Source organism: Canis aureus, chromosome 26, assembly GCF_053574225.1.
Source record: "Canis aureus isolate CA01 chromosome 26, VMU_Caureus_v.1.0, whole genome shotgun sequence".
NCBI classification, from domain to species: domain Eukaryota; kingdom Metazoa; phylum Chordata; class Mammalia; order Carnivora; family Canidae; genus Canis; species Canis aureus.
The window spans coordinates 9,433,433-9,457,850 of NC_135636.1; the positions used below are offsets into that span (position 1 = coordinate 9,433,433).

At 46.8% G+C, this 24,418-nt stretch overlaps 1 protein-coding gene across 2 annotated transcripts in view; it reads right to left on the reverse strand.

Moving 5' to 3' along the window:
• SLC24A3 (solute carrier family 24 member 3) overlaps positions 1-24,418 on the reverse strand; it is a 481,089-nt gene that overhangs the window by 413,066 nt on the left and 43,605 nt on the right. For both annotated transcript variants that reach the window (XM_077872013.1, XM_077872012.1), the window contains exon 2: positions 7,029-7,157. In XM_077872013.1, the coding sequence (XP_077728139.1) occupies positions 7,029-7,157 (129 nt within the window). The remainder of the gene's footprint in view (positions 1-7,028; positions 7,158-24,418) is intronic.

The window sequence follows — 24,418 nt, forward strand, 5'->3', positions numbered from 1 at the left end:
GGGAATTCTATCAAACATTAAGAAGAAATCATACCTATTCTCCTAAAGCTGTTCCAAAAGGTAGAAACGGATGGAACACTTCCAAACTCCTTCTATGAGGCTAGCATCACCTTAATTCCAAAACCAGACAAAGACCCCACCAAAAAGGAGAATTATAGACCAATATCCCTGATGAACACGATGCAAAAATTCTCAACAAGATACTTATCAACAGGATCCAACAGTATATTAAGAAGATTATTAACCATGATCAAGTGTGATTTATCCCCAGGATGTAAGGCTGGTTCAACACTCATAAAGCAATCAACATGATAGATGGATCACATCAACAAGAGAAAAAACAAGAACCATATGATCCTCTCAATAGATGCAGAGAAAGAATTTGACAAAATACAGCATCCATTACTGATCAAAACTCTTCAGAGTGTAGGGATAGAGGGAACATTCCTCAGCATCTTAAAAGCCATCTACAAAAAGCCCACAGCAAATATCATTCTCAATTGGGAAACACTGGGAGCCTTTCCCCTAAGATCAGGAACACGACAGGGATGTCCACTCTCACCACTGCTATTCAACATGGTACTAGAAGTCCTAGCCTCAGCAATCAGGCAACAAAAAGAAATCAAAGGCATTCAAATTGGCAAAGAAGAAGTCAAACTCTCCCTCTTTGCAGATGACATGATACTGTACATAGAAAACCCAAAAGACTCCACCCCAAGATTGCTAGAACTCATACAGCAATTCTGCAGTGTGGCAGAATACTAAATCAATGCCCAGAAATCAGTGGCATTTCTATACACTAACAATGAGACTGAAGAAAGAGAAATTAAGGAGTCAATCCCATTTACAGTTGCACCCAAAAGCATAAGATACCTAGGAATAAACCTAGGAATATCCTAACCAAAGAGGTAAAGGATCTATGCCCTAAAAATTACAGAACACTCCTGAAAGAAATTGAAGAAGACACAAGAGATGGAAAAATATTCCATGCTCATTTCAATTTGAATTGGATTGGAAGAATTAATATTGTGAAAATGTCAGTGCTACCCAGGGCAATTTACACATTTAATGCAATCCCTATCAAAATACCATGGACTTTTTTCAGAGCTGAGATCAAGAGTCCAACACAACCCACTGAGCCACTCAGCACCCCTACAATGTGTAATTAAAGTTAATTTCACTTTCTTTTTATTTTTTAATGTAGCTACTAGAAAATTTAAAACTGTATCTGTAGCTTGTATTCTAATTCTACAGGACAATGCTACTCTAAATCACGCAGATGTCAGGCTTTCAATCTAATTATCATTATATATTGAGTATCTACATATAGCAATTACAGTGGGGGGGCCTCTACTCTGCTCTGACAAGTGCTGTGACCTCAGGCAAGTCATTATCCCCTCTGGATCTTTTTTTTTCTTTTCATGTGAAGGATGAGAAATTTGGACTTTCCATGCTTTATAGATTGGTCAGGCCCAGCCCTATAATTATACACCAACTGGCCTTTTATCTTTTTAAGTTTTTACTTAAATTCCAGTTAGTGTTCTGTCTCCCTTTTCTGATATTTCCCACACATTTCTTCTCCCTTCCCTTATATTCCCTTTCACTATTATTTATATTCCCCAAATGAATGAGAACAGAACATAGAGACTCCTAACTCTGGGAAACGAACTCTGGAAGGGGAGGAGGGCAGGGGGTGGGGGTGAATGAGTGACGGGCACTGAGGGGGGCACTTGAGGGGATGAGCACTGGGTGTTATTCTGTATGTTGGCAAAGTGAACACCAATAAAAAGTAAATTTATTATAAAAAATAATAATAAAAAAATAAATAAAATAAAATAAAATAAATTCCAGTTAGTGAACACACAGTATATTATTAATTTCAGGTGTACCTATATCGATTCAAAAATTCCATATTCATCCAGTGCTTACCACGACAAATGCATTCCTTAATCCCCATCACCTATTTCACCCATCTCCCAGGCCACTTCCCTAGACCAACTGGCCTTGATGTTATGGTTTAAAGTAAAAAAAAAAAAAAAAAAAAAAAAAAAAAAAACAGTAGAACGCCAAACTTAACTTTCTTCATGACCTGTACCTCGAACTAGTCTGCTGCTGGTTGATCTGTGGCCACATTCACCCATTGAACTTATCCCATATTGCTTCTCTTATATGGACCTCTGGCTTCCCTCCTCTACTATAATTCATATTTGACACTCAGATTGTGTAGTTTCTGGACAATCCAGTAGACACCTTATCCAGTAAACACTCCTGGAAGGCCCCATAGGTTCCTACAGCACAGGCCCAAGGATCTCAGACCCAACTAAGCAGGTAGAGGGGGGGAGATAAGCTCTTTTTCAAACGAACATCCAGTGATCTGAGAGTGAAGCCCACGCCGAAGGCTATCATTTTAAATAGCTCTTTCTTTCAAAGTTTATTTGAAGGACACACTCTGAGGAAAAGCTCATTTCCTTAAAACATCAAAGAACTAAAAAACCAAAAGATGATAGATTTTTCTGGAGACAGAGAAGTATATAAATAAAATTCTGCGAAGTTTACAAATAAATACTACAAAGAGTTCATTTCTGCTACAGTTGTCCACCACTCTCAATATTACATTTAGCTAACTTAATTTTCCATGGATAAATTTTATTCAAAGTTAAATTTCACTTAATAGGTCATCTGAGTAAACAGTTTCAAGTGTTTTTTGCCAAAAAACAATATGTTTCCCGGCTCTAGATGAAATCGGCAGTGTCAGGCTAAGAAAACAACCTTAAAATTTTGCAGAGGACTGGAATAGTTGCAGAAAAATTAGAGCCCAGAGCTTAGTTTCTTTCCTGCAGTTCTGGAGGCAAAAAAAATTTACCAATTTCCACCAAAACCATGTCTTGGAAGGGCAAGAGGAGAATGCCATTTTTTAAAAATCCAAAATACTGCAAAACACACATCTTTAAAGTGGCAGCTATCATATGAAGAGTGTGTCATTTCGTGTTGTCACACCAACCAAAGACAGCACTGACCCTATAATGGGCACCCTGCATCCTCACCCCTGGCTGGGGGTTCTGGGCACCTGGTTTTCAGGGGAAGGAAAAGAGAGAGGGAGATGGGGCAGAGGAGAATAGGAAAGGGGAAAGAGGGTCCAAGGAGGGGTGAGGTATGACATGGAATTTTGCAAATGCAAAGAAATTATTCAGGAAAGAGGAGCAGGGAATCTTGGAGTGGAGGTTTTCATGAAAATTAATCTCTCTTTTGAAGTGTCGTGGAACTACTGGATTTGTCCAGTAGAAGGAGTAGTAAGGATGAACTAGTTGCAGGTCAAGTTGACAGATGAGGAAGCTGATGTCTGAGAGGCAAACCAGCCCCCTATCCTGCACAGAGGATACAACCAGGATGGAGGTCACTGCATCTCCAGGATCTGAATATACTTACTCTAATGGCTCCCAAAGCCAGGGGTTCCAAGGACACAGTCTGAGAAGCTCAGTGACATCACAGGTAGCACCAGGTGTACCTTATGACAAGAGCCCAGTTAACTCCTGCCTATGACCCTGGTACCATTACTCACATGGCCATGGCGCATGCTGGCACCCTAAATGTTTGGGTCCCCAAGTAAGTAATCACCCCCTCTGAACACAGAGGGAACCCCAATGCATCATCTTTGGAAGTAGACTCTTGCTCTGCTGACATCATCACAAAGCAGAAGGGAAACTGGTCCAGAAACCACATGGCTCACTTCCTAGACCATACACTTAAGACTTTTGAGAGTAGACACCACTGCATTCAACCAGGACAAGCAATATTCACTGCCTACAGGGCTGCTCTGACCTCTTAAGGCTATTCTCTGGCAATTGAGCCCTGGCTCAGTCCAGTTTAGTTCTGCCCTCTCAGTACGTTAAAGGTAGGGAAGATGAATATTACTGAATTTAAATTCCAAATCCTGACCTTATGAGTGCTTTAGCTCTCAACATTTTTGTGTAAAGTATCTGTTCCATGCAGACAGAGAAGCAGACTTCCAACAGCATTCTGGAAAGAGCACCAAGGCTACCGGGGGTCATGTGTGTGTGTGGTCATGTTTTGACCATATTCTTGTAGAAAGAGAGCATTCCTCAGAGGTGCTGTGCTCATTACCGTGGTGAGACCTTTCAAGTTTGTCTGTATTAGAAAATAGTGCTTGAACCTCTCAGCCCAGCTTCCTGACTGCTCAGACCCAGGCCACCTGAGGACATGGTCTATTGACAGAACCAGATGGATTGAGTGTGCCCAGTCCTGTGAGGAGGGGCTGGAGAAGGCAGTTCCACAACCCACCTGTAATAGAGAGACAGCAGCAGTGAGAAATTCATGAGCGAGCTCTAACTATAGAACTACCACACAAGGGCACTAGGCTGGTCATACTTTATTACTTCATTACCAATTCTCACAGCAGTCATGAAAGATCAGAAAGATTATCTCAATTTTTCACAGATGCAGACAGAGGCTCAGAAAGCCTATTTTGCCCAGGCCCACAGTTTCTAAGCTGGGAGTGAAATCCAGGTGAGGGTGACCCCAAAACCCAGGAAGAGATGGGACTCTCAAAATCTACATGCCCGCTTTATATCTTTGAGGTGTTGGCAATTAAACTGGAGAGATGGGAGGTATGTGCAAAGATACATGGAAGTTCTAGACCTGCCTGTTCAATAGAACTTTCTATGATGATAGAAATGTTCTATGATCTGTGCTCTCCAATATGGTAGCCATGAGCCACATACAGCTATTAGGTATTTGACATGTAGCCAGTGCAGGTGCGAATCTGAACTTTTAATCTATTTAATTTGAATTAATTTGAATTTAAGTCGCCACTGAGTGTCCATATTGGACAGCACAGTTAGAGACATTTTGTATCAAAAACATTTGGCAAACAAAATGGTCACAGCAGTTTGGTGTGGTCAAAGCAGGCTTGGTGAACAACAGAGACTCCAGGCAGGCCCTTGATGTGTCAGAACTTAAAAAAGACCCCCTCCTGTTTGGGACACTATCACCTTCCTTGTAGCATCTGGCTCAGAGTCAAGGGCCTCAGAAATCAAGTCCAGTTCCCATAGCCTGCAAACAAATCAAGAATGTTTCTTCTGGGTCTTTATTTTTTCTGGACTAGCCCTAAGCAGCATTATGAGCTCTTATTCACTCCTTCTGCTGCCTTCTAGAAGCCCTCCCTCCCCTCTCCCCCTCTGCCTTCCCTGCCAACACCAGCAGGTGCTGGGCTTGTGTTCTTTTTAAAAACCTGAACATCTTCCTTTCTATCTGGAAGCTGAGTCATTTCCTCTTTTGCAATGGCTTTTAATGTGCTTTATTCTTTTATACCTATCATTCTGAGAAAGACACTTCTTGGTACAGTGAGCAATGCCACTCACAGAGACAGCATCACCTCCCCCAACACTCATCTCCCAACAGGGAACAGCATGGTGGCTAAACTCAACCAGTCACTGTCCAGTGTGTGACTCCGTTCTTTCTCATTCCAAAGGTATACCAAAGGTAATGACTGGACTCCCTAATGCTGTATTTCCTGACTTCTGATATCTCACTCACCATCTGTCTTTTAGTTATAGGAGGATGTTGAAAAATATTTGGCTACACAACCAGATCAGCAACCAGGGCTCTTGGCACATCTCTCTACAAAGGACTCCGTGTGCTCAATGTGGTGCTCAAACCCATCACACCCATTTTGGCTTCTAGCTCATGTTGCAGTCATGTGCTTCGCTAACCTTCAAGAGTGTTTCTTCAGAGCATTTAATAATAGGCACCGTGACCCCTGAATTCTCCAGCTTGAGGAACATAGATTATGTAGCATTGTGGGTTCTTGTGGGTTTGGGGGGGTAGGCGGCGCTGGTAATCTATTTTTAATTCTCTCCAGCTCTGCTTGGGAATAGACTGTTAAAATTCTCAGTATGCTGATAAAGGATACCTCTACCCACCTTCCTTCCCAAAAAAAGTAGGCACAGAACTTCACAGAGCACCTTCTGTTTTCAAAGGTCTAAGGTTCCTTGGGCTGCAATGAAGACTGTTTCTATCTTTCCAGCATGACCCTAAAAATGAAGACTGGCCTTTGGATGTGAGATCAACACATGGTTGAGCTGCTCACCCCTCAGAGCGGGCACACATAGGGCCCAAGTCCCCACCACACACGGAAGGTAAGCCCCAGAGAGCCAAGCAGTCCAAGTCATGGTTGGCAAAGCAGAGCCACAGGCCAATACCTCCCAGTGCCTGTTCTGTACCGTCTGTGAGCTAAGGATGATTTTTAAATGTATAAAGGATTGTAAAAGGTGTTTTAAAAAAAACTATAGACATGGCATATGGCCTACAAAGGCTAAAATTTTTATTATCTGGCCATTTGTGAGACAAAGTTGCTGAGCTCTGATCTAAACTAGCAAGACCCTCATCCCTGCAGAAGGTGCTTGCCATTTCCTGAGACTTGGTGAGCTAGTTGGTACAATTCCAAGCCCCTTCACTCCTTTTCTGTTTGCTTTCCTTTTAAGTTTAATACACTGGAGATAAAATGTACCCTATATTTCTGAGGAAAGACATGACATATCAAATATAACAACTAAGAAATGAGTTTTCACTTCTCCCAAGAAGACCAACAACATAGGTAAGGAGGTTTAACCTATATGTCTTTACTGAGACAGACACAAGGCTCCTGCTTAAAAACCAGCCAGAGTGGGTTCTAGGGATCAAAGCAAAGATGGCCACAGAACATCCTCACCCAGTATGCTCCGGACTTAGTTTCCCACCTGAGAGAGCACTAGGCTCCACGATTGATATCAGCACAGAGTCCGGAGGATCAGTGACTTTGACTTACCTTTTCACTCCTGTTGTAGAAAAAGAATACAAAGGTAGAATCACACCTGAATTGTCCCCAGGAATGTCACCTTTTGGTTTCTTAGATGCCTGCCCTAACTATCTCTCTGGATGAGAACTCCAAGGGAAGGCATGGCATCCAGCTCTTCCTTAGCCACAGCAGAGAAAACGGCAGCCACTGCCCACAACACAGCTGTTCCCATTACCTGGTTCTGTGCAGTTCTTGCTGCTCCGGGGTCCTGCATCCTCTGAAGTCAGAGTGTCATTCACCTGCATTAACTTCCTCCCCACCGTCCATTGTCTGTCTTCCCCTAGGAGGTCCATGAAGTCAAGGTCTGGGGAGAAAAAGATCACAACCACACATCACTAACAGCCGGGGTTTAGCCTTTACCGATGCTGGGTGTCCGGTGCCCTAATTAGCCATCATTTGCTCAATGGTGAGCCTATTACCCACCTCCCAACCCCAACCCTGGAACTTATCATTATACTCCATCCACACTACTTCTAACTGCCTGAGGGCTTCCACTGACTGCTGGATCCTACTGGGCCCAACAGATGCTACCCTCAGCCATGGACTGGGAGGAAGTGGTTCAGAATCACCTCACCGCCCCAGTGGGATGACTATGAGGTGTGTATTCTAAACTGGATCACAGAGTTCTCTCCACTGGTATTAGGCTCCAATTGTCTACAGTATAACTTTCCTGATAAAGCACAATTTATGACCTGCTGTCCTTCCCTGCCTTAATTCTTCACTCCCAGGAACTAAAGTAAGATGTGGCATGAGGCAAGGGATGCGCCCCTTGAGCGCCCAGACTTGCAGTGGCCAGACAGTGGATCTAAGTACAAGATAAGGGCCTAATTCAGGGGCCAAGTGGTCTTCATAAAAGGCCAAAGAGTGCACCCCACCCAGCCACATCAGTGTGGTGTTCTGAAACAGGCAACGAGGAGCTGAATGTCATCATACTCATTCCTCTATTTCCACAGTGACTTTAGGTTCCCAAATGATTCCACCTTCATGATTGGATTTGAACCTCATGACACTGCTTGGGAAAGCAAGAGGATGCAAGGATGTTGTCCACTTTGTCCGCTGTTGTCTCTCTAACACCAAATCACTCAGAGGAGGTGCTCAGTAAGTATGTGTTGAAATAACTATTCCCGCTTTGGGGATGGATAAAGTAGGACTCATGGAAGTTTCTGGAAGTCACAATGTTTGTAGGCATCTCACCTAAGCCATAAGACACAGGTAAAAGCAGCAATTCATGCACTGCAGTCTTCCTCAATCAAAGGGAATCTGCTCTCAGATATTAAATTATCAACATATCTCACTACAACTTATACATATTAGCCAGAACAGCTATTCTGGCCATATTCACACAAAAAAATGTAGAATGCTCCACATTCTACATCTAAATCTAAATATGTTTAGATTCTGAAAGGCAAAAGCTTACGTGATGGCCACATACATCAGTTCAGTCACAACTGAGAGGACAATACCAAAGACAATTCAAGGTGAAAGCAAGGCATTCGTGTCATTATCTGGTTCACCCCCATAATTAATTCTTAGGATTAGGAATGGAGAAAAAGCAGAGAAAAATGTTTCAAAAAGTTATGAAGAAACAGTAAGGTCAGTGGCCTGAAAATCCAACAAGCAGCCCTGAAATGTGAATACAGTCCCGTATTGTCACAAATTATCTATAAGCATGGAAAAAGACATCCCATTTGTCTCAGGCTGGGTTTCTACAGCAGCCCCTGAAATGCAGATTTAAACACAGATGTTTCCTATGGCGGGTGGGGGTGGTCCCAGCAAGCTCATGTAGGGGGACAGGAAAATAGGATGGGGAACTGGGAGCCAGCCAACAGGTGGTACACTTCGAACCAGTCGCTAAAATGTAAACCAGAGCTTGACTCCCCTGGAAAGCTCTAGGGGTCAGGGTAGACAAGTATCTCAGCCACTGGAGGGGAGGAAGCTTAGGTAGGTATCCACCTACTCCTGGTCTGCCACTGGTTGAAGGCTATTCCCAGGGGACGTGAATTCCCTGGCACTTCTAACCTACCACTTACGTGTCTGAGGTGGGCTCTAGCACCCAGTAAAAGGCCTTAGACAATGAGACACAGGTGCTAAAAGTTGAACGGTGCCCATGAGCACTAAAGAGGCAAGAATGAAGAGATACGGGAAGGGCATGATCCAAAGATAGAGTGGCTATGGACCAACCGATTGGCCACTCTGCTGTTCTCATAATCTGGGTCAAAGAAAAGTGCTTGGTTGTACTGCAATCCGAATGTTTAGGAAGACTCCAAAGATTTGCAAAGAAGCAAGTGTCCCTTCCAATGACTTCCAAAGTTCTTTCTTAAGCCAAGTTTCCATGGTTCTCTAATTCTGAAAGAAAAGCTGATACCAATTAAGAGATGTAAAAGTAAAGCCAGCTATTGTAGCAGAAAATTAGAGGATTTTTTTTACACAATGATTCAATATCTTCAGGCATTAGAGACTATTAAGGTGGCACCTCCAGATTCCAAAACCTACAAATTTTTATCTTAACCAAAATATATTTGACCACTAACCATGGATCTGCTAATGCAGAGACCAGAGTCTGAGAAAATCAGAGTGATGACAGCAATCATTGCATTCACTTCCTTCCCACGGAGAACCAAGTGTGACAATATTATACTCCATTCTGTTTGTCCTCACAAAATCCTGGTAAGGGAGGAAGGGGCAGTTGGTGCTAGACTTACAGTTGGAGCAAATAAGTCACAGGAGAAGAAATTGGCCTAAAATCAGAGCCAATCCATAGCCAGCCACATCAACTACCATTTAATAGCTGTCATGGCTTCCATTTACTGAATGTCTATCACGTGCAAAGAACTTTCTGTTCCATTCATGTTTCGTTTTAACAGCAGCCTTATTTTGTTTCTTTTTTGTTTTTTTTTTTTTAAGATTTTATTTATTTATTCATGAAAGACACAGAGAGAGAAAGGCAGAGACATAGGCAGAGGGAGAAGCAGGCTCCAGGCAGGGAGCCTGACATGGGACTGGATCCTGAGACTGCGGATCACGCCCTGAGCCAGGGGCAGGTGCTCAACCGCTGAGCTACCCAGGCATCCCAGCAGCCTTATTTTGAACTATCAGCTCCATTTTCAAATAAGGAAACTAAAGAAAGAGGAGGTTAAAAGGTCCCACAGCAGGCAACGAGGGGCAGAATGGGGATGTGAACCCAGGTCTGGTGATCCTAGAGAGGATGAAGTGTACCTGCTTGCAGCATTCAGCTACTGCAAGGCAGATCAACAATGCGGCCTGCACCTTCTTCCAGGTTAGGGGTGAAGATAGGCTCCCTAAACTGCATGAAGCCACCACCAACAGAAAAGAGAATGGTTCCCCAAACCCCAGTGAACATGGGGCGCCCCACTTGGTGTGGCTGGCTGGTTTATAGCTTGAAGCCAGGCCTGTGGGTCAGGAGCTGGGGGGCTCCATTGTTGAATTCAGGACCAGGGGGGCAGAGGGTGGCCCCGGGATGGGAAGGGGGTAGGCAGAGGGCGCTGGTAGAGGCACCCACACTGGCTTTCTCACTGCACTCCCTTCTCATCTCCAGCTTGCTTGCGCTTCTCTGCTCCGGCAGAGGCTGCTCCACAAAACTGCACTTGAGCAATGTCAACAAAAACACTTGGCGCCTGTCCACCACATTCTTGGCTCCTACTCTGCCAAGCCCTGGAAGCTGCATGTTGGCCTAATTAGTCGGGGTGGGGGGAAGGGGGCGCGTGAGGAGGGAGGCAGGAGGCTCACAGGTCCTGTGTCACCAGCAGAGGCAGCCTGGAGGACCGCGGGCTCTGAGAAGGGGGGACAGGCTCAGACTGTGGCGATCCGGCAAGGAGCCTGCCTAAAGGGGAAGACGTTCTCAACCCGAGACTCAAGCCACATTGCACTAAGGAAGGAAAGAAGTGGAGGCTGGGTGCCAAGTTTCCATTACAGAGCTGTGTGTTCACCCTCTCCTGCTCTTACCACCTCCCCCACTACCGCCTCTCTCTCTTTCTCTCTGCACCCCCCTCTTCCTCCCTGGGACGGGGTCTTGGAGAACTCAAAGTTTTCCCAAATCAAGAATGGATTTCCCTGGGTGCCCCACATCCCGGCATTCCCCCTAAGATGGACACGCTTTCTCCTATGTGTACCCTGATCCCACACAGCTTCCATCCTTTCCAAATACTGGCCTTGGGCCCCTTGGAGAGGGGGGGCCTGTCTGCTCTCTGAGGGAGGGACTCCCGCAGACACACAGACAGGCAACAGATGGGAGGGGTCTGCTGCAGCAGCATCACGACTGTCCTGTGTGCCCCTTGCCTAGGCACCAAGCCACTCCGAGCTCTCATGGGGCGTTTCCACTGTCTCATTGCTGTTGCTGATGGCATTGGAGGTCAAGCGGGGAATTAATCCCAGATCTGACTCCAAAGCCCAGAGCATCTCACCTGGTCCCAGGAGCTCCGGGAGCCCAGGGGACACGGCTTCAGGGGGTCAGCAGGCTCCCTTTGAGAGGCTGTGTTAACTCTCCCTTCCCTGAAAACTGAAATACTGCATTTCTTCTTGAACACTGGATGGGGAGAGCCACCACTCTGAAACACCCAGAGGATCAGGGCAAGAGCGCCCTCATTTGCAGATGAAGAAACTGAGTCTGGAATGTCTAATGCAACATTGAAGAAATAACCTCCAGAAAGCTCACTGAACGGAGAACAAGAGCCGATGGCCACAGTGGCTGGCTCTGGCTCTCCAGGCTGGCTCAGCGCTCCTCACCATGGCTATAAATACCCCACCCTGCAGTTTACACAGCTGTCTCCACTCTCCGCGCCCTGGGTCTTCACCCCAGGGTTGGAGGTCAGGTTTGCATAAGCCCGCAGCCAGCAGACCGCCTTCTGCACACTCGGTGAGCAGGGGCGAATGTGCCAGCCCCCAGCAGCATCATCCACATGGCCCCCTTCCTGACCCCAGTCCCAGAGTCTTTCGAGGGTGAGCCCAGTGGTTCTCACCCTCTGGGGGTGAAGAGGAAGAAAAGGAGGCGCCACCTTTTGCACATGGATTTTCACATGGATCTTCCAGCTGAAAGAAGAGTGTGTCTCTGCACTGTTCTTGGTCCTTGGAAAGGAACACAAACCGCGGGGAGGTTGCGAGCTCTCCAAAACCACCAGCAGAGGAAGAAGCCAGAGGCTGAATGGGCTGTGCACCGGGTCCTCTCCACTGCCTCAAAGCTTCCAGAAAGGCAGAGAAGAGCAGATCCAAGCACCTCGTTGCTGCAGGGAGCCCACATACTATTTAAACTCTGCCCTACGACCCAGCAATTGCACTGTTGGGGATTTACCCCAAAGATTCAGATGCAATGAAATGCCGGGACACCTGCACCCCGATGTTTCTAGCAGCAATGTCCACAATAGCCAAACTGTGGAAGGATCCTCGGTGTCCATCGAAAGATGAATGGATAAAGAAGATGTGGTTTAGGTATACAATGGAATATTCCTCAGCCATTAGAAACGACAAATACCCACCATTTGCTTCAACGTGGATGGAACTGGAGGGTATTATGCCAAGTGAAGTAAGTCAATCAGAGAAGGACAAACATTATATGGTCTCATTCATTTGGGGAATATAAATAATAGTGAAAGGAAATATAAGGGAAGGGAGAAGAAATGGGTGGGAAATATCAGAAAGGGAGACAGAACATGAAGACTCCTAACTCTGGGAAACGAACTAGGGGTGGTGGAAGGGGAGGAGGGCGGGGGGTTGGGGTGAATGGGTGTCAGGCACTGAGGGGGACACTTGACGAGATGAGCACTGGGTGTTATTCTGTATGTTGGCAAATTGAACACCAATAAAAAATAAATTTATTATAAAAAAATAAAAAATAAAAAAAATAAACTCCTCGTCTCTCTAGCTGCTTACACACGCTGTCCGGTGGGTGGGGGACTTTGAAAACCTGGTGCACTGGGTCAAGTTCTCCCCTCTCCTGCGCTCCAAACATGCATGGCATTCGCAAGTTGTAGCTTTCACACTGAATTAAAACCTCCCAGCGCCGAGGCACAACACCTCTCCAAGAGTTGAAGCCTTCTAGTACCTCTCCTGGGCCTCCCTTTCACTCAGAGGGGAAGAGGAGCCCCAAACCACCTGCCATGCCAACATGGGCACTGCCGCTGATGCCCTGTCCTCTGGAGGTCTCCTGCCACGCATGGGCACCTCCTGAGGGCTGGACGGTAATGCAAATCTCAGGCCCGGGAGAATCAGGAGCTGCATGGGGCACACTGGAGCCGAAGCCACTGCATCCATGCCCAAAGGGGCAGTCCTCTGGCAACACACACAGGGAACCTGCAGGGCATAGGAAACGACCCTGTCTGCCCCTGCAGGACTGAGGATGCAGGAAAGCAGGGGCCTCCAACAGAGAAAAGGAGGGCACGGAGCACACAGCAGACTGCTGCCCAGTCATGTCCTGCATCAGAAAGACTGGTCCCATGACCAGTCCTGGTGCAAACTAACCCACAGGAGGAGAAAGGAAAACCCAGCCATCTCTCTACTCCCCTGCAAAGTCCCCACCACTACTGTACCTTCCCTCTTCCCTTCTCACATCGAGCCCTACACAGCCCAGCTCACACACCCACCCCAGGCCCACAGAGGCTGAGCCCCTGCAAGAGTGCCCATGGGGACAAAGGATGGCCCAGGGCACCCAGCCCAAAGGCATGAGCCAAGAGTCCAAACCAGCCCCAGATATAGACTCTGCCATGGTGCAAACAAGGCAGGCCTGGCTGTGAGACTCTGAGTCCCTCACTGCTTCCAGAGGGAACCCCTTCCTCCAGGCAGCTTTCCCTGACCTTCCTGGGCCTCTCTCACCACAAGCTCCCATTCCTCCCTCAGATCACCTGTCACAGTCAGAATCATAACCTGTCTTTATTGCTCCTCCTCACCCTCCAACCCATACATAAGGTCCAGGAATATCCAGCCTTTCTGTCTTTTCCTCCTCACCATATCTGCCTGGCCTAGAACTCAGGAGATGCTGGATAGCCACAGTGTCATAGTATCTCAGTCAGGCCACTGGGTGGGACTGGGAGTAATCAATGAATCCCCAGGAAAGACCCTCGGGTGATTCTGTATCATCCCTCAGGGGTCATGCCCTTTGACGAGGGGGTCATGTTTAAATGACACACTGAGAATTTTAGTGGCAAACCTGAACCAGAAATTAAGGTCTTCCAGGTTCCTGGACAAAACTGTTCTCATAATAGCCTTGCTACTCATAGTGGTCCTGGGACCAGCCACATGAGCATCCCCTGGGAGCTTGCTAGAAATACAGAATCCAGGACCCCCCACTCAGACTCACACTGAATGAAAGGCTGCATCTAAACAGGTGATTTGGGGATGGCTGGGTGGCTTAGCAGTTGAGCATCTGCCTTTAGCTCAGGGCACAATCCTGAGTCCCTGGGATCAAGTCCCACATTCAGCTCCCTGTGAAGAGCCTGCTTCTCCCTCTGCCTATGTCTCTGCCTCTCCCTGTGTCTCTCATGAATAAATACATAAAATCTTTAAAAATAAATAAATAAATATACAGGTGATTTGTGTGCAATCTCCTACTCTAACTCATTCACAGATGTTGTTGTGTGCTGGCATGGCTCCCAGTACACGGTTTCCAGATTGGTCTCACCACCTCTGAAGTCAGAAATGCAGGGACTTCTTAACATCCTCAGAGACCAGAAAAGCCCCTCTGTAAGCACTACATAAGCCACAGCCAGAGGTGGTGCTTTGGCCTCCATGGTGCTGTGCGGGGACCCTGAGATGCTTCCTGCCACATCTGCCTCCCCACATCCATCTTCAGAATCCTCTGAAAAGCTTTAAAGATCCAGCCCCAGCAGCTGGTCTCAGAGTTCTCTTTTTTCAAAACTGCTCCATCTTCTTCCATTGCTTACTAAATAAAGCAAGTGGGTCTGTTCCAAGGACCCCAGGCTTGTGGTCCTAGGAATTCACCATGTTGGGCATTTAGTGACTTGAGATTCTAGTGCCAGTTCTGTAACTAGCTCTAGGCTGGTGGAAAAGGTAAGCCACTTTATGTCAGTTGCTGCATCTAAAAATTGAAAGGTGTGAATGATCCAACCTCTAAAGTTCCTTGAGAAAAAAAATGAGTGGGAAATATCAGAAAGGGAGACAGAACATGAGAGACTCCTAACTCTGGGAAACGAGCTAGGGGTGGTAGAAAGGGAGGTGGGCGGGGAGTGGGGGTGACTGGGTGACGGGCACTGATGGGGGCACATGATGGGATGAGCACTGGGTGTTATTCTATATGTTGGCAAATTGAACACCAATAAAAAATAAATTAAAAAAATAAAGTTCCTTGAGCTTGGATGTTTTTAAATCCAGGGTAGAGTCATCTGATCAAAAGTTGACAGAGCCCCATAGTACATCTGTCCCAATCCTTCAGAGTCATGCCCTCTTAGAAGATGGGCTGTATGACTTATTGAAGGGTGGGAAGGAAATATGAAAACCTCCACATCTGTATCACACACCAGTTCTCAAAACTTCCCTGGCCTTCATCCTCATGGTGTCCATGGGGTGTACTGACAAATGGAGAGCCCGTTCCTTTCTCTGTGTGTCTTTCATCTCACCATGAATGGAGTCTCCCAAAGGTTTCTATGAACCAGATTAATAAAGCAATAGGAGCACCATGAAATTGTCTGGGAGTTGAGATGGCTTTGGAGCATAAGGGGTTCAAGTGCAGGCTGCAAGGGATGAAGGCTGGCCACTGATGGTGGAAAGAGGGAGCCTGTCACCCTCCAGAATATCCTGTCACTTTTGGCCAGACGATAGTCAAACAAACAAAAGCTTCAGATATTGTTGTGACACTACAGTAATGCTTTAGAAGGCAATGCAGTGTTTACCATGTTGGGAGATGTCCTGGTTTGGGTTCCCCAAATGCTAAGTCTGAAATAAAGACTTGAATGCAAGTAGTTTCCTATGAAAGGGATCCCAGGTAGGAGGAGCAAGGGAGGGTGGAAAGCAAAGCAGGGGAAGGGACATAAGATATATAAGGACACACTTATAGAGGTTGCTTCTGCTGGCAACTAGGGCACAAACCCACTAGAAGTTTGGAGATGCATCTGAGATGCCTATGTGAAGAAAGAGGGCTGTGATTCTCATGGCCCACCAGCTGAGGGCTGCCCCAGGACCATGAAACCCTGCAAATTCTGGGCTGCACCTTTGAGTGGGCCAAGTCAGTTCCCACCTAGTGGGAAAGACCCCAGGCCATGCTTGAGGGCCGTCACAACAGGAGTCTGGAGTCATGCTGAACTGCCCACTGCAAGCTGTGGCTAGAACCTGAGGAAGGCTGAGGGATGTCTCAAGGGACACCAAATTATGTCAGCTACCGAAGGTAACCTTGGCCGCATCCTGGAAAGAATGCCTCCTGAAGCAAGTGGGAAGATGTGATTGGTCTAGAGCCATAGACATGGAGATGTGCCAATAATTGTTTTCCTTTTCTCCCCTCTTCTCACATCAGAGAACTTGACACCAGAACTAAAATATTCTCTTGATGCTTCACAATGAGAGGGACAGGACCAAAGAGAGGACGGCCAGGGTGGTTTTCACTAAAGCACAAAGCCACTTGGTTCTGCTCACTTTTTCCTATCTGCTGGCCCACAGCTTGTCCCTTTCCAAGTTGGAAACTAAAGCCAGCCATCAGAGAGAAATGGCTCTAAGGTTGAGTGGAAAGAAAGATAGGATCCATTCATTCCCTCTCAGGTTTCAGTCCCGAGTCAGAGATCCAGCACCAGGAAAGGAAAGACAGGGAGGAAACACATGAATGGCCAGACTAGGACAGGCTGACACATGTGGGACCTTCAGGCCTCCACCTGCTACCTGAGGAATGGGCAAGATGGCTTCTCACCTTCCAGCCAGAGAGCAACACCTCCCTCACCCTATCCCCAGCGAAGCCCGCCAACTAACGTCCAAGGATTGGGGATTTGCCTCAAGAATCAGGCTTTGTTCTAGTGTCATGACCAAAGAAGAGTGCCAATAATTTCCCCCCTGGAAATGCTCGCTGGCGAGGACAATCAAGATTCAGTATTTAGGTGACACCTAGGTGGCTCAGTGGTTGAGCATCTGCCTTTGGCTCAGGTCATGATCCCGGGGTCCTGGGATTAAGTCCCTTATCAGGCTCCCTGCAGGGAGCCTGCCTCTCCTTCTCCCTGTGTCTCTGCCTCTTTCTGTGTCTCTCATGAATCAATAAATAAAATCTTAAAAAAAAAAAAAAAAGATTCAGTATTGAGGACCTACCCAGTGGCCTCTCACCACACTCCTTGCAGTTTGCTCCATGCATGCCTGTCTGCGCCCCGCCCGTCCAGCCCACACACTCTGCCTGACACCAGGCCCTTCCAGGTCAAATACTTAGAGAGACCTCCTCTGTCATGGCCACCATAAGCCAAGGTCAGTAAGCCTTCTGAAAGGGTGCCAGAAAGAAAAAAGAAAAGGCCTCTTCCACTGTTTCTCAAAGTGAAGGAAGTAGAAAACAAGAGACAGGAGGGGAACAAAAGGACACATGTATGCACACAGGTGGAGAGGTGGTGATGGAGCGAGGGATTCTCGGAACAGAGGAACATGCCCTTCACTCCCAGAATCACGTACAAGTCACCCCCTGGCAGAAGGATGAGTGGGCCATGGAAGGGCAGATGGGTCACCAGCACAGCAGGTGAGGTCAGTAAATGCTCCTCAGGTTAGATATCATGGAGACACGGTGGTCCTTTTCTCAAGACCCCTTCCACTCTTCCCCTCTGGGTAGCAGTAGCAAGTTACGGAGAAAGGGTAGCTTAACCCCACCTCATCTCGGGCAGGCGGGGGTGCCCACAACTAAAAGGACTGGTGCTCAGTAGGTGCTCGCCCTACTGAGATTGGTGAGATGTGAGGGGAGGTATGCTGGCAGCTTCTGGGAAGGAAGGCCTCTCACTCTCCAGATAGAGCTGCTCACATCCTATTTCTCTCCCCCTCTTGGTGAAGAGGCAACTCTTTGAACCTCTACAGCCATTTTCTGCCAGGGAGAAGCTGGCCTTAGGATGAAACTCACATAAGGAAGGGAAGAAAAGGGAAAGGGAAAGAGTGGGGCCCTGATGACATCACAGGTCCACCGATAGGCCTATCTGCAGATACACCCTCCAAAAAATATCCCTTGACATGTTAGGCATTTCAATTTTTTATTTCCAACAGCAGGAAGTGCCATGACTGATAAATTGGATTAAGCCTTTTGTTAAGAAGATAATGACCATCATGAGAAATACCAAACTCATCCAAACCATAGCTGTGCAACTTTCTAACCACTCAAGAACTTCTTCCTGGAAGCTGGCCCTACACATGTGAATTGCTCTATAGAGGAGCCTACCTAGACACAAAGCTTCCTAATAAAAGCAGTGAAAGCTCATTGCAAAGTCCTGCCTCCCCGCCTCAGGGCTCCATTATCCATCGGGTCAAACCACCTGATGGAGTAAGTGGTGGCACTGGCACATTCCCACCCATTTCCTTGTCGCCCATCACGACAGCCTAACAACAGTCAGCAATATTGCCTCTCAGCCCCAAACAGTAGACAGGAGTAGTCCTGGAATAAATTTCCGCCTCTCTGAGAGGATTCCTTGCCTCAGAAAGTTCAGTGAAGCCATGAAAGGTGCTGTGAATGGTGTCATCTAATTTACGAGGAGGTGGCAGCATGTGATGAGCCTCAGGAGGGGTGGGAGGCTCCAGAAGTACTTATAGGAAAGCCTTTCTCCACCACCTCCTGCTTCCAGGGCCACCCTGACTCAGTGTTCAATTAGGAACACACTGCAGCTGTGTGTTCTCGAGTCGATCCCATCCCCTCCAATGACAGGCGTGAGCTGTTGCTACGGCCAGATGACAAACGGGAAAGTCACTGAGTAAGGGGAATGTGTCCATCCATCCCAGAGGGCTTCTCCAAAGGGCTGGAGGGAACAGTGCTCCCAAGGCTTCTGTCTTTTATGAGAAGCAATAAACCAGAAAATTCTCATCCACACAGGCAAGTGTAACAGCTCTTTCTACAGATGTATGCAGAGGATGCTCAGGGTGTGAACTGAGAAATTTTTTCTCTCTGCGCTTTTTGTCTTTGGTTCAGGTTTCCTTAACTCTACAATAACTACTGCTCTTGTTACTACTGCTGTTTCTAAATACAGAGCAGAGGTACCTTCACTGATATAATAAATGGGCCTCCTGTGAGCAACATGTGCTGGACACCATACAAAGGTGTACATGTATCTATATTCATGATATATGTGCAACCCTGTGCATGCCAGGAATCATTCAGGGCATTTTCTTAGTATCTCAATACCTCACTTAATTTTACAACAGCTTTGTGAAGTGGGTATTGTTATCTCCACTTCCCAAATGAGAAACCAACAGCTCAGAATCAAAGCCAATAATCTGCCAAAGGTCCCACGCTACACGTGTAGCCCCTGCCTTGGATGAGACTACAGAGAGCACTTCGTCCAAGGTCAGCATGAAGACTGTCTTGGCAGAATGAAAGTGATCCCCTGGGAGACGCAGGCTTTTTAGCAGCAGAGCCTGCCCTGGCACCCACACCTTCTAGCTCCCACTCTGGGAACCTTTCCTTTCTCTAGGCCTGCCCTAAACTCAGAACACCTGGATTCTTGCCTGAGTTTCACTAAGGTGCTCTTTTGCATTATATTCCCATCCAGGTTTCCATCTGAGACATGGGAGGCATAGGGCTGTTTGTGCTGTTCTGTTTTGTTTTGTTTCACCATGGCCGAAAAAAAAAAAAAGTTGTGACTACAGTAAAAAGTTAATGGTAGAGTCAAGGTGGTATCTAAGTGTTCTTTCCATGTTGCTCTATGGTTGCATATTTTCATATAAAATTTAGAAGGGAAATAATGTTAAAGAAGGTACCAGAGACACATGAATACTAACACCATCCCTTAATAGTATCTGGGTGTGAGAAAAAGAAAGATAATGGCAATGTGGCCAAGATCCATGTGGACAAGGCACACCTTCAGACAGGGCAGGGGGCTGTGATCACAATACCTTGCTGTTTTTGAAGCATGATGGAAGTGCAGCAGCCCAGAACTGCTCTGCCTCCAAAACAGTACCCCCAAGCTTAAAAGTCCTCGGGGACCTCACTGTCACCACCAGACTGGTGTGGTACCGACACAGTGGCCAAATGCACTGCAAACACCTGTCACAAAGAAGAGAATGTCCTGGTGGTGTCCAGTGGGTGGAAGCCATCTGTTCCAGAACTAACACTTGTGAATGCCAGAGCCTTGGCTCCTGAGACATCCAGGCATCAGAGGGAGGACATCCCAGAGGCTCACTGCCTGGCTGGCCACATACTTGTTTCCTTCCTTCTTCTGGACACACAGTCTGGTGTATCTTCTCATCAAAGGGCTAGAGGCCTTCCCTCAGTAGCGAAGCCACATTGGCAGAGTGTCCTCTCCTGGGAAACCCAGAGGCAGATTATCTTTAAGCAGCTCTATTTTCAATCCCTCCTCTGGATATCCCTGTTACAATAAAACGTACCTGACTCTAATTTAATCATGATATGGGTCCCTTCCCTATGCTAATATTAAAATGGAAACCTGGTGACAGGACATGTTTCTTTGGTGCATCATTGCCAAGACAGGATAAGGCCTCCATATGATCTGCCTAGCATCCCAGAAACCACTCTATGGACTTCTATAGACACTGGCCTTTGCCGAATTTTCTGTCTCTTGTGCTTTATCCCCCTGTGCAAGCTCTAGTGTCTGCTTATTCTTCTCTGGGGATCTCTGGGAAGCTCATACTCAGTGGAAAAGCTAGAAGAAAGTGTTTGTTCTTATAGCCCCCTCATCATTACTGTTTCTATTACTATTTCTCTGTGATCACGATTATTTCATAAAAAGCCCAGGAACTAAAGAAGTTTGCTTTTACCTTGCTCCCTGGAGAAATGTCAAAACAGGTTTTTATGGAAAGCTCTTGTTTCCGTATGCCCTTGCCCAGATGCTGCAATGAGCAAGAGCTCAGCGTGCAGAAAGCAGCCCATCGCAGACAGGGGTGACAGGGGTAGGAACAGGTGGGACAGGGGTACCAACCTCCAGCAGCTGGGTCCCTTTCAGTTACCACTTAAAGGAAAAGAGATGGAAAGAGAGGTAAAGGAGTTTAGGGATAACATTCCAAACAAGGACCCACGCAAGACTGGGTGCTGAAGAATGCAGAAATTGACAAAGGCTCAGAGACTGCCAGTCTTCCAGAGGTCAGCTGATGGAGCAAAAGGGAAAGACCACCTCACAGGGGTAATACAAGCCACTTCCAGGGGCTTTTTTTAAAAGTGCACTCTGATACTTCCCTGTTTTTGCAGAAGTCAAGTATTCCCACAAAGACAATTACTTGGAAGTCGGCATTTCCCTACAGCATCCAGAAAAAGGCAGCAAAGTGGCCTCTGATGGGGCCAGCAGGATCCAGCAGCCAGAAGGAGCCCTCAGGCAGTGAGGGGCAGTGTGGAAGGAGCACAACCATAAGGCCCTAGGCGAGGGGGATAGGCTCCTCGTTGAGTAAGTGATGGCTGATGAGGGCATTGGACAACCAGCATTTGGTGAATAACAGCTCCTGGAGAAACTAAAGCAAAAAGACACTTCCTGAGGTCATCTAGAGCCCTCCTTGTAGATGACACTGGAGGCCAAGGTTTGTGTTTTGACACTGAGACTTTGGGGAAATGAAAGACACTCCCATTGTCTCCAGCTGGGCCATAAGGGTGTGAGGAATCCAGGCACTGGCTCCCGTTAAGCCTTATTGCCAATCAGGGAGTTAAACCTCTTCCTCTGGGCCGCCCTGGTCCCAGAGTCAACTTTCCAAGAGGAGGATCGATTGAGAAAACTGTTGTTCCAGCTTAGACTGTAAATTTTTTAAAACAGCCCCATCCACAGTTATAGATGGCTTTGGTGGCTCATGGGGACAGGACAGAGTGACAATCTCAGTGCTCAGGCTCACCTGATGTGACTCTGTGCCTCCTTCCAGGATTTCTCTTTAAAAACCTATTTTTGCAAATGGTTTTAAAAAAAGACCCAAATGAACTTTCTTTCAAGTTGGGTTTTAGCCACAGTACCAGATGAGTCATCAGAAAGTCCAAACCTGGGGATCATTTTGTGGAAGAATATAATTTTGGAACTGGGAAGGTCCTTCGAGAATGTGCAGTTTAGTACAGTCCAACAGAAATATACTGTGAGCTGCCTAGGCAATTTCACATTTTTCCCCAAACATATTAAAAAAGTATACGCAACTGGCAAAATTAATTTTAATATATTTTACTTAACCTGATACATCAAAAATATTATCATTTCACCCTGTAATAAATATGAAAGCTATTTTACCACCTTTTTTGAGATATAACTTACCTGACATAAAACTCGCCCATTTAAAGTGTACAACTAAATGGTTTTTAATACATTTACAGAGTTGTGCAACAATTGGCGTGATGTAATTTTAGATTATTTTCAGCACCCGGAGAAGACACCCTGCACCCATTAGCAGTCACTGTTCATTACCCTCATGCCTAGCCCTAGGCAATCACCATGTACTTTCCATCTCTAAGGATCTGTCTACTCTGGGCATTTCATGTCAATGGAATCATACAGTATGTGGTCTTTGGTGACTGGCTTCTTTGACTTCACATAAATGTGTTCAAGGCTCATCCATGTTATAGACTGCCACACCAGGCCTGCCTTGCTTTTAATTGCTGAATAATATTCCATTGTGTGGATAAAAATTGTTAGTGAACTATTTTTACATTCTTTTTTCTGTACTAAGCCTTCGGAGGCCATTGTGTATTTTACCCATACGACATGTCTCATTGGGACAAGCCACATTTCAAGCGCTTGGTGACTCCGGTATTGTGCAGGGCTAGACTCTGCTTTCTTTGGGGGGTTACTGGGGCTGGATGCCCAGCCGCTGTCCCTCTGGGCCTGTACCCTGGCTGAAAACAGAATGATGGTCAGCTGGGTTTGGAGTGTTGTTGAGAGAAGAGCCCGCTGGGCTTTCATCTCTGTCCTATGTGGCCCAAAGTGTCAGCGAGAAGAAGGAAGCACAGTGCCATTGGATGGGCCTGGGAACACTTAGGTTTGAGATGTCTAGAGCTCAAACCCACCGTCTCCACCCTCCAGACGAGCTGATTCCCAAAAGCAACAACCTGTGAAAGGCGACAAAGGTTAAACTGACAGGTCACTGTGAATAAGCTACTCAACTTCCCCAAAACTCCTTGACAGAGGGATGGTACATACATCCCCCACTTTATGGGGTGCTCAGGAGAGGAGACAGAGGCATATCTGAGGAGGAGAGGTCTGCTGGGTTAATGAGAGTCAGGGATCTTCCATCGCTTATAAATAATGTTGCCCCGTGGGTCCCCACTCAGGGAGTCAAAGGCATTTACTACTTACAGGTAAGGGTAGGTGCATCTTTCTTCTGTATGTGTATAGGTATTGTAACAAAAGTAATAGCAGACACTTCTTGCACCAGACAGTCTTCTTTTTTTTAAAGATTTTGTTTATTTATTCATGATAGACACAGAGACAGAAGCAGGCTCCATGCAGGGAGCCCGATGTGGGACTCGATCCCGGGACTCCAGGATCATGCCTGGACTGAAGGCAGGCGCGAAACCGCTGAGCCACCCAGGGATTTCCACCAGACAGTCTTCTAAATGGTTCACATAGAGCAGCTTTAATTTCCCCACAGCTTTAATTCCCACAACCGTGTATGGGAGGTATCATTATTGTTACTATTATTATTTGCAGCTGAAGATGAATAGATGGCACAAAGAGTTTAAGTAACTTACTCAAGGTCACAGAGCTAGGAAGTAGTATAGCAATCATCTGAACCCAGGCAGTCTGGCTCCAGTCCGGGCTCCTGACAACCACGTGCCCTCGAGAAGCCTGGGACATCCAAGAAGCCCAAGGCCCTCCCTGTGGAGCATCCTCCTCCTCCTCAATGGACTCCCTCAGACCTCCTGGCCGATGAGGTACCACCTCTGGGTTCACACCTTCCAGCTTCAGAGAATATTTGTGGCCACCCTTGCCTAGATTTCTAGAGGCATTAGTCAGGAATGACCCCCCAACAAACAAGCAAACAAAAAACTTCCTTTTTCTTATGAGCTATTATTACTTGTCATCACGCTTGTCATATGAGCCACAAAGGTCTAGATTTATTAAAGTGGGAGGCATGCTGAGTTTGTTGCTAAGGAATGACAGACTACAACACTTGGATTCACTGCTTTTGTCCCCAAAACTATGCTCCCCCACCCCCACCCCCACCCCCACCCCCACCCCCGCTTCCTGAAATCCCAGTACAACAAGAGAGCAAGCAGCCCACTGAGTATGGGAAAGGCAGCTTCCCCACAAGGGAACTCTCTTCCCCCTGCACTGAAGATGAAGTCAGGATCCCATGACCCATTTGGGAACTCTCAGGGCACTACGGGTGGCCATACATAGGCAGCCAGGCTCTGGTTCCAGGTGGCTATGGGGGGATACCAGGCCCCTAGGCATAGTCACCCTGAAGAAGTTGCACACTGTGATGGCAAAGGCCAGATTTATAGTGGAGCCAGAGGGCAGCACAGACATG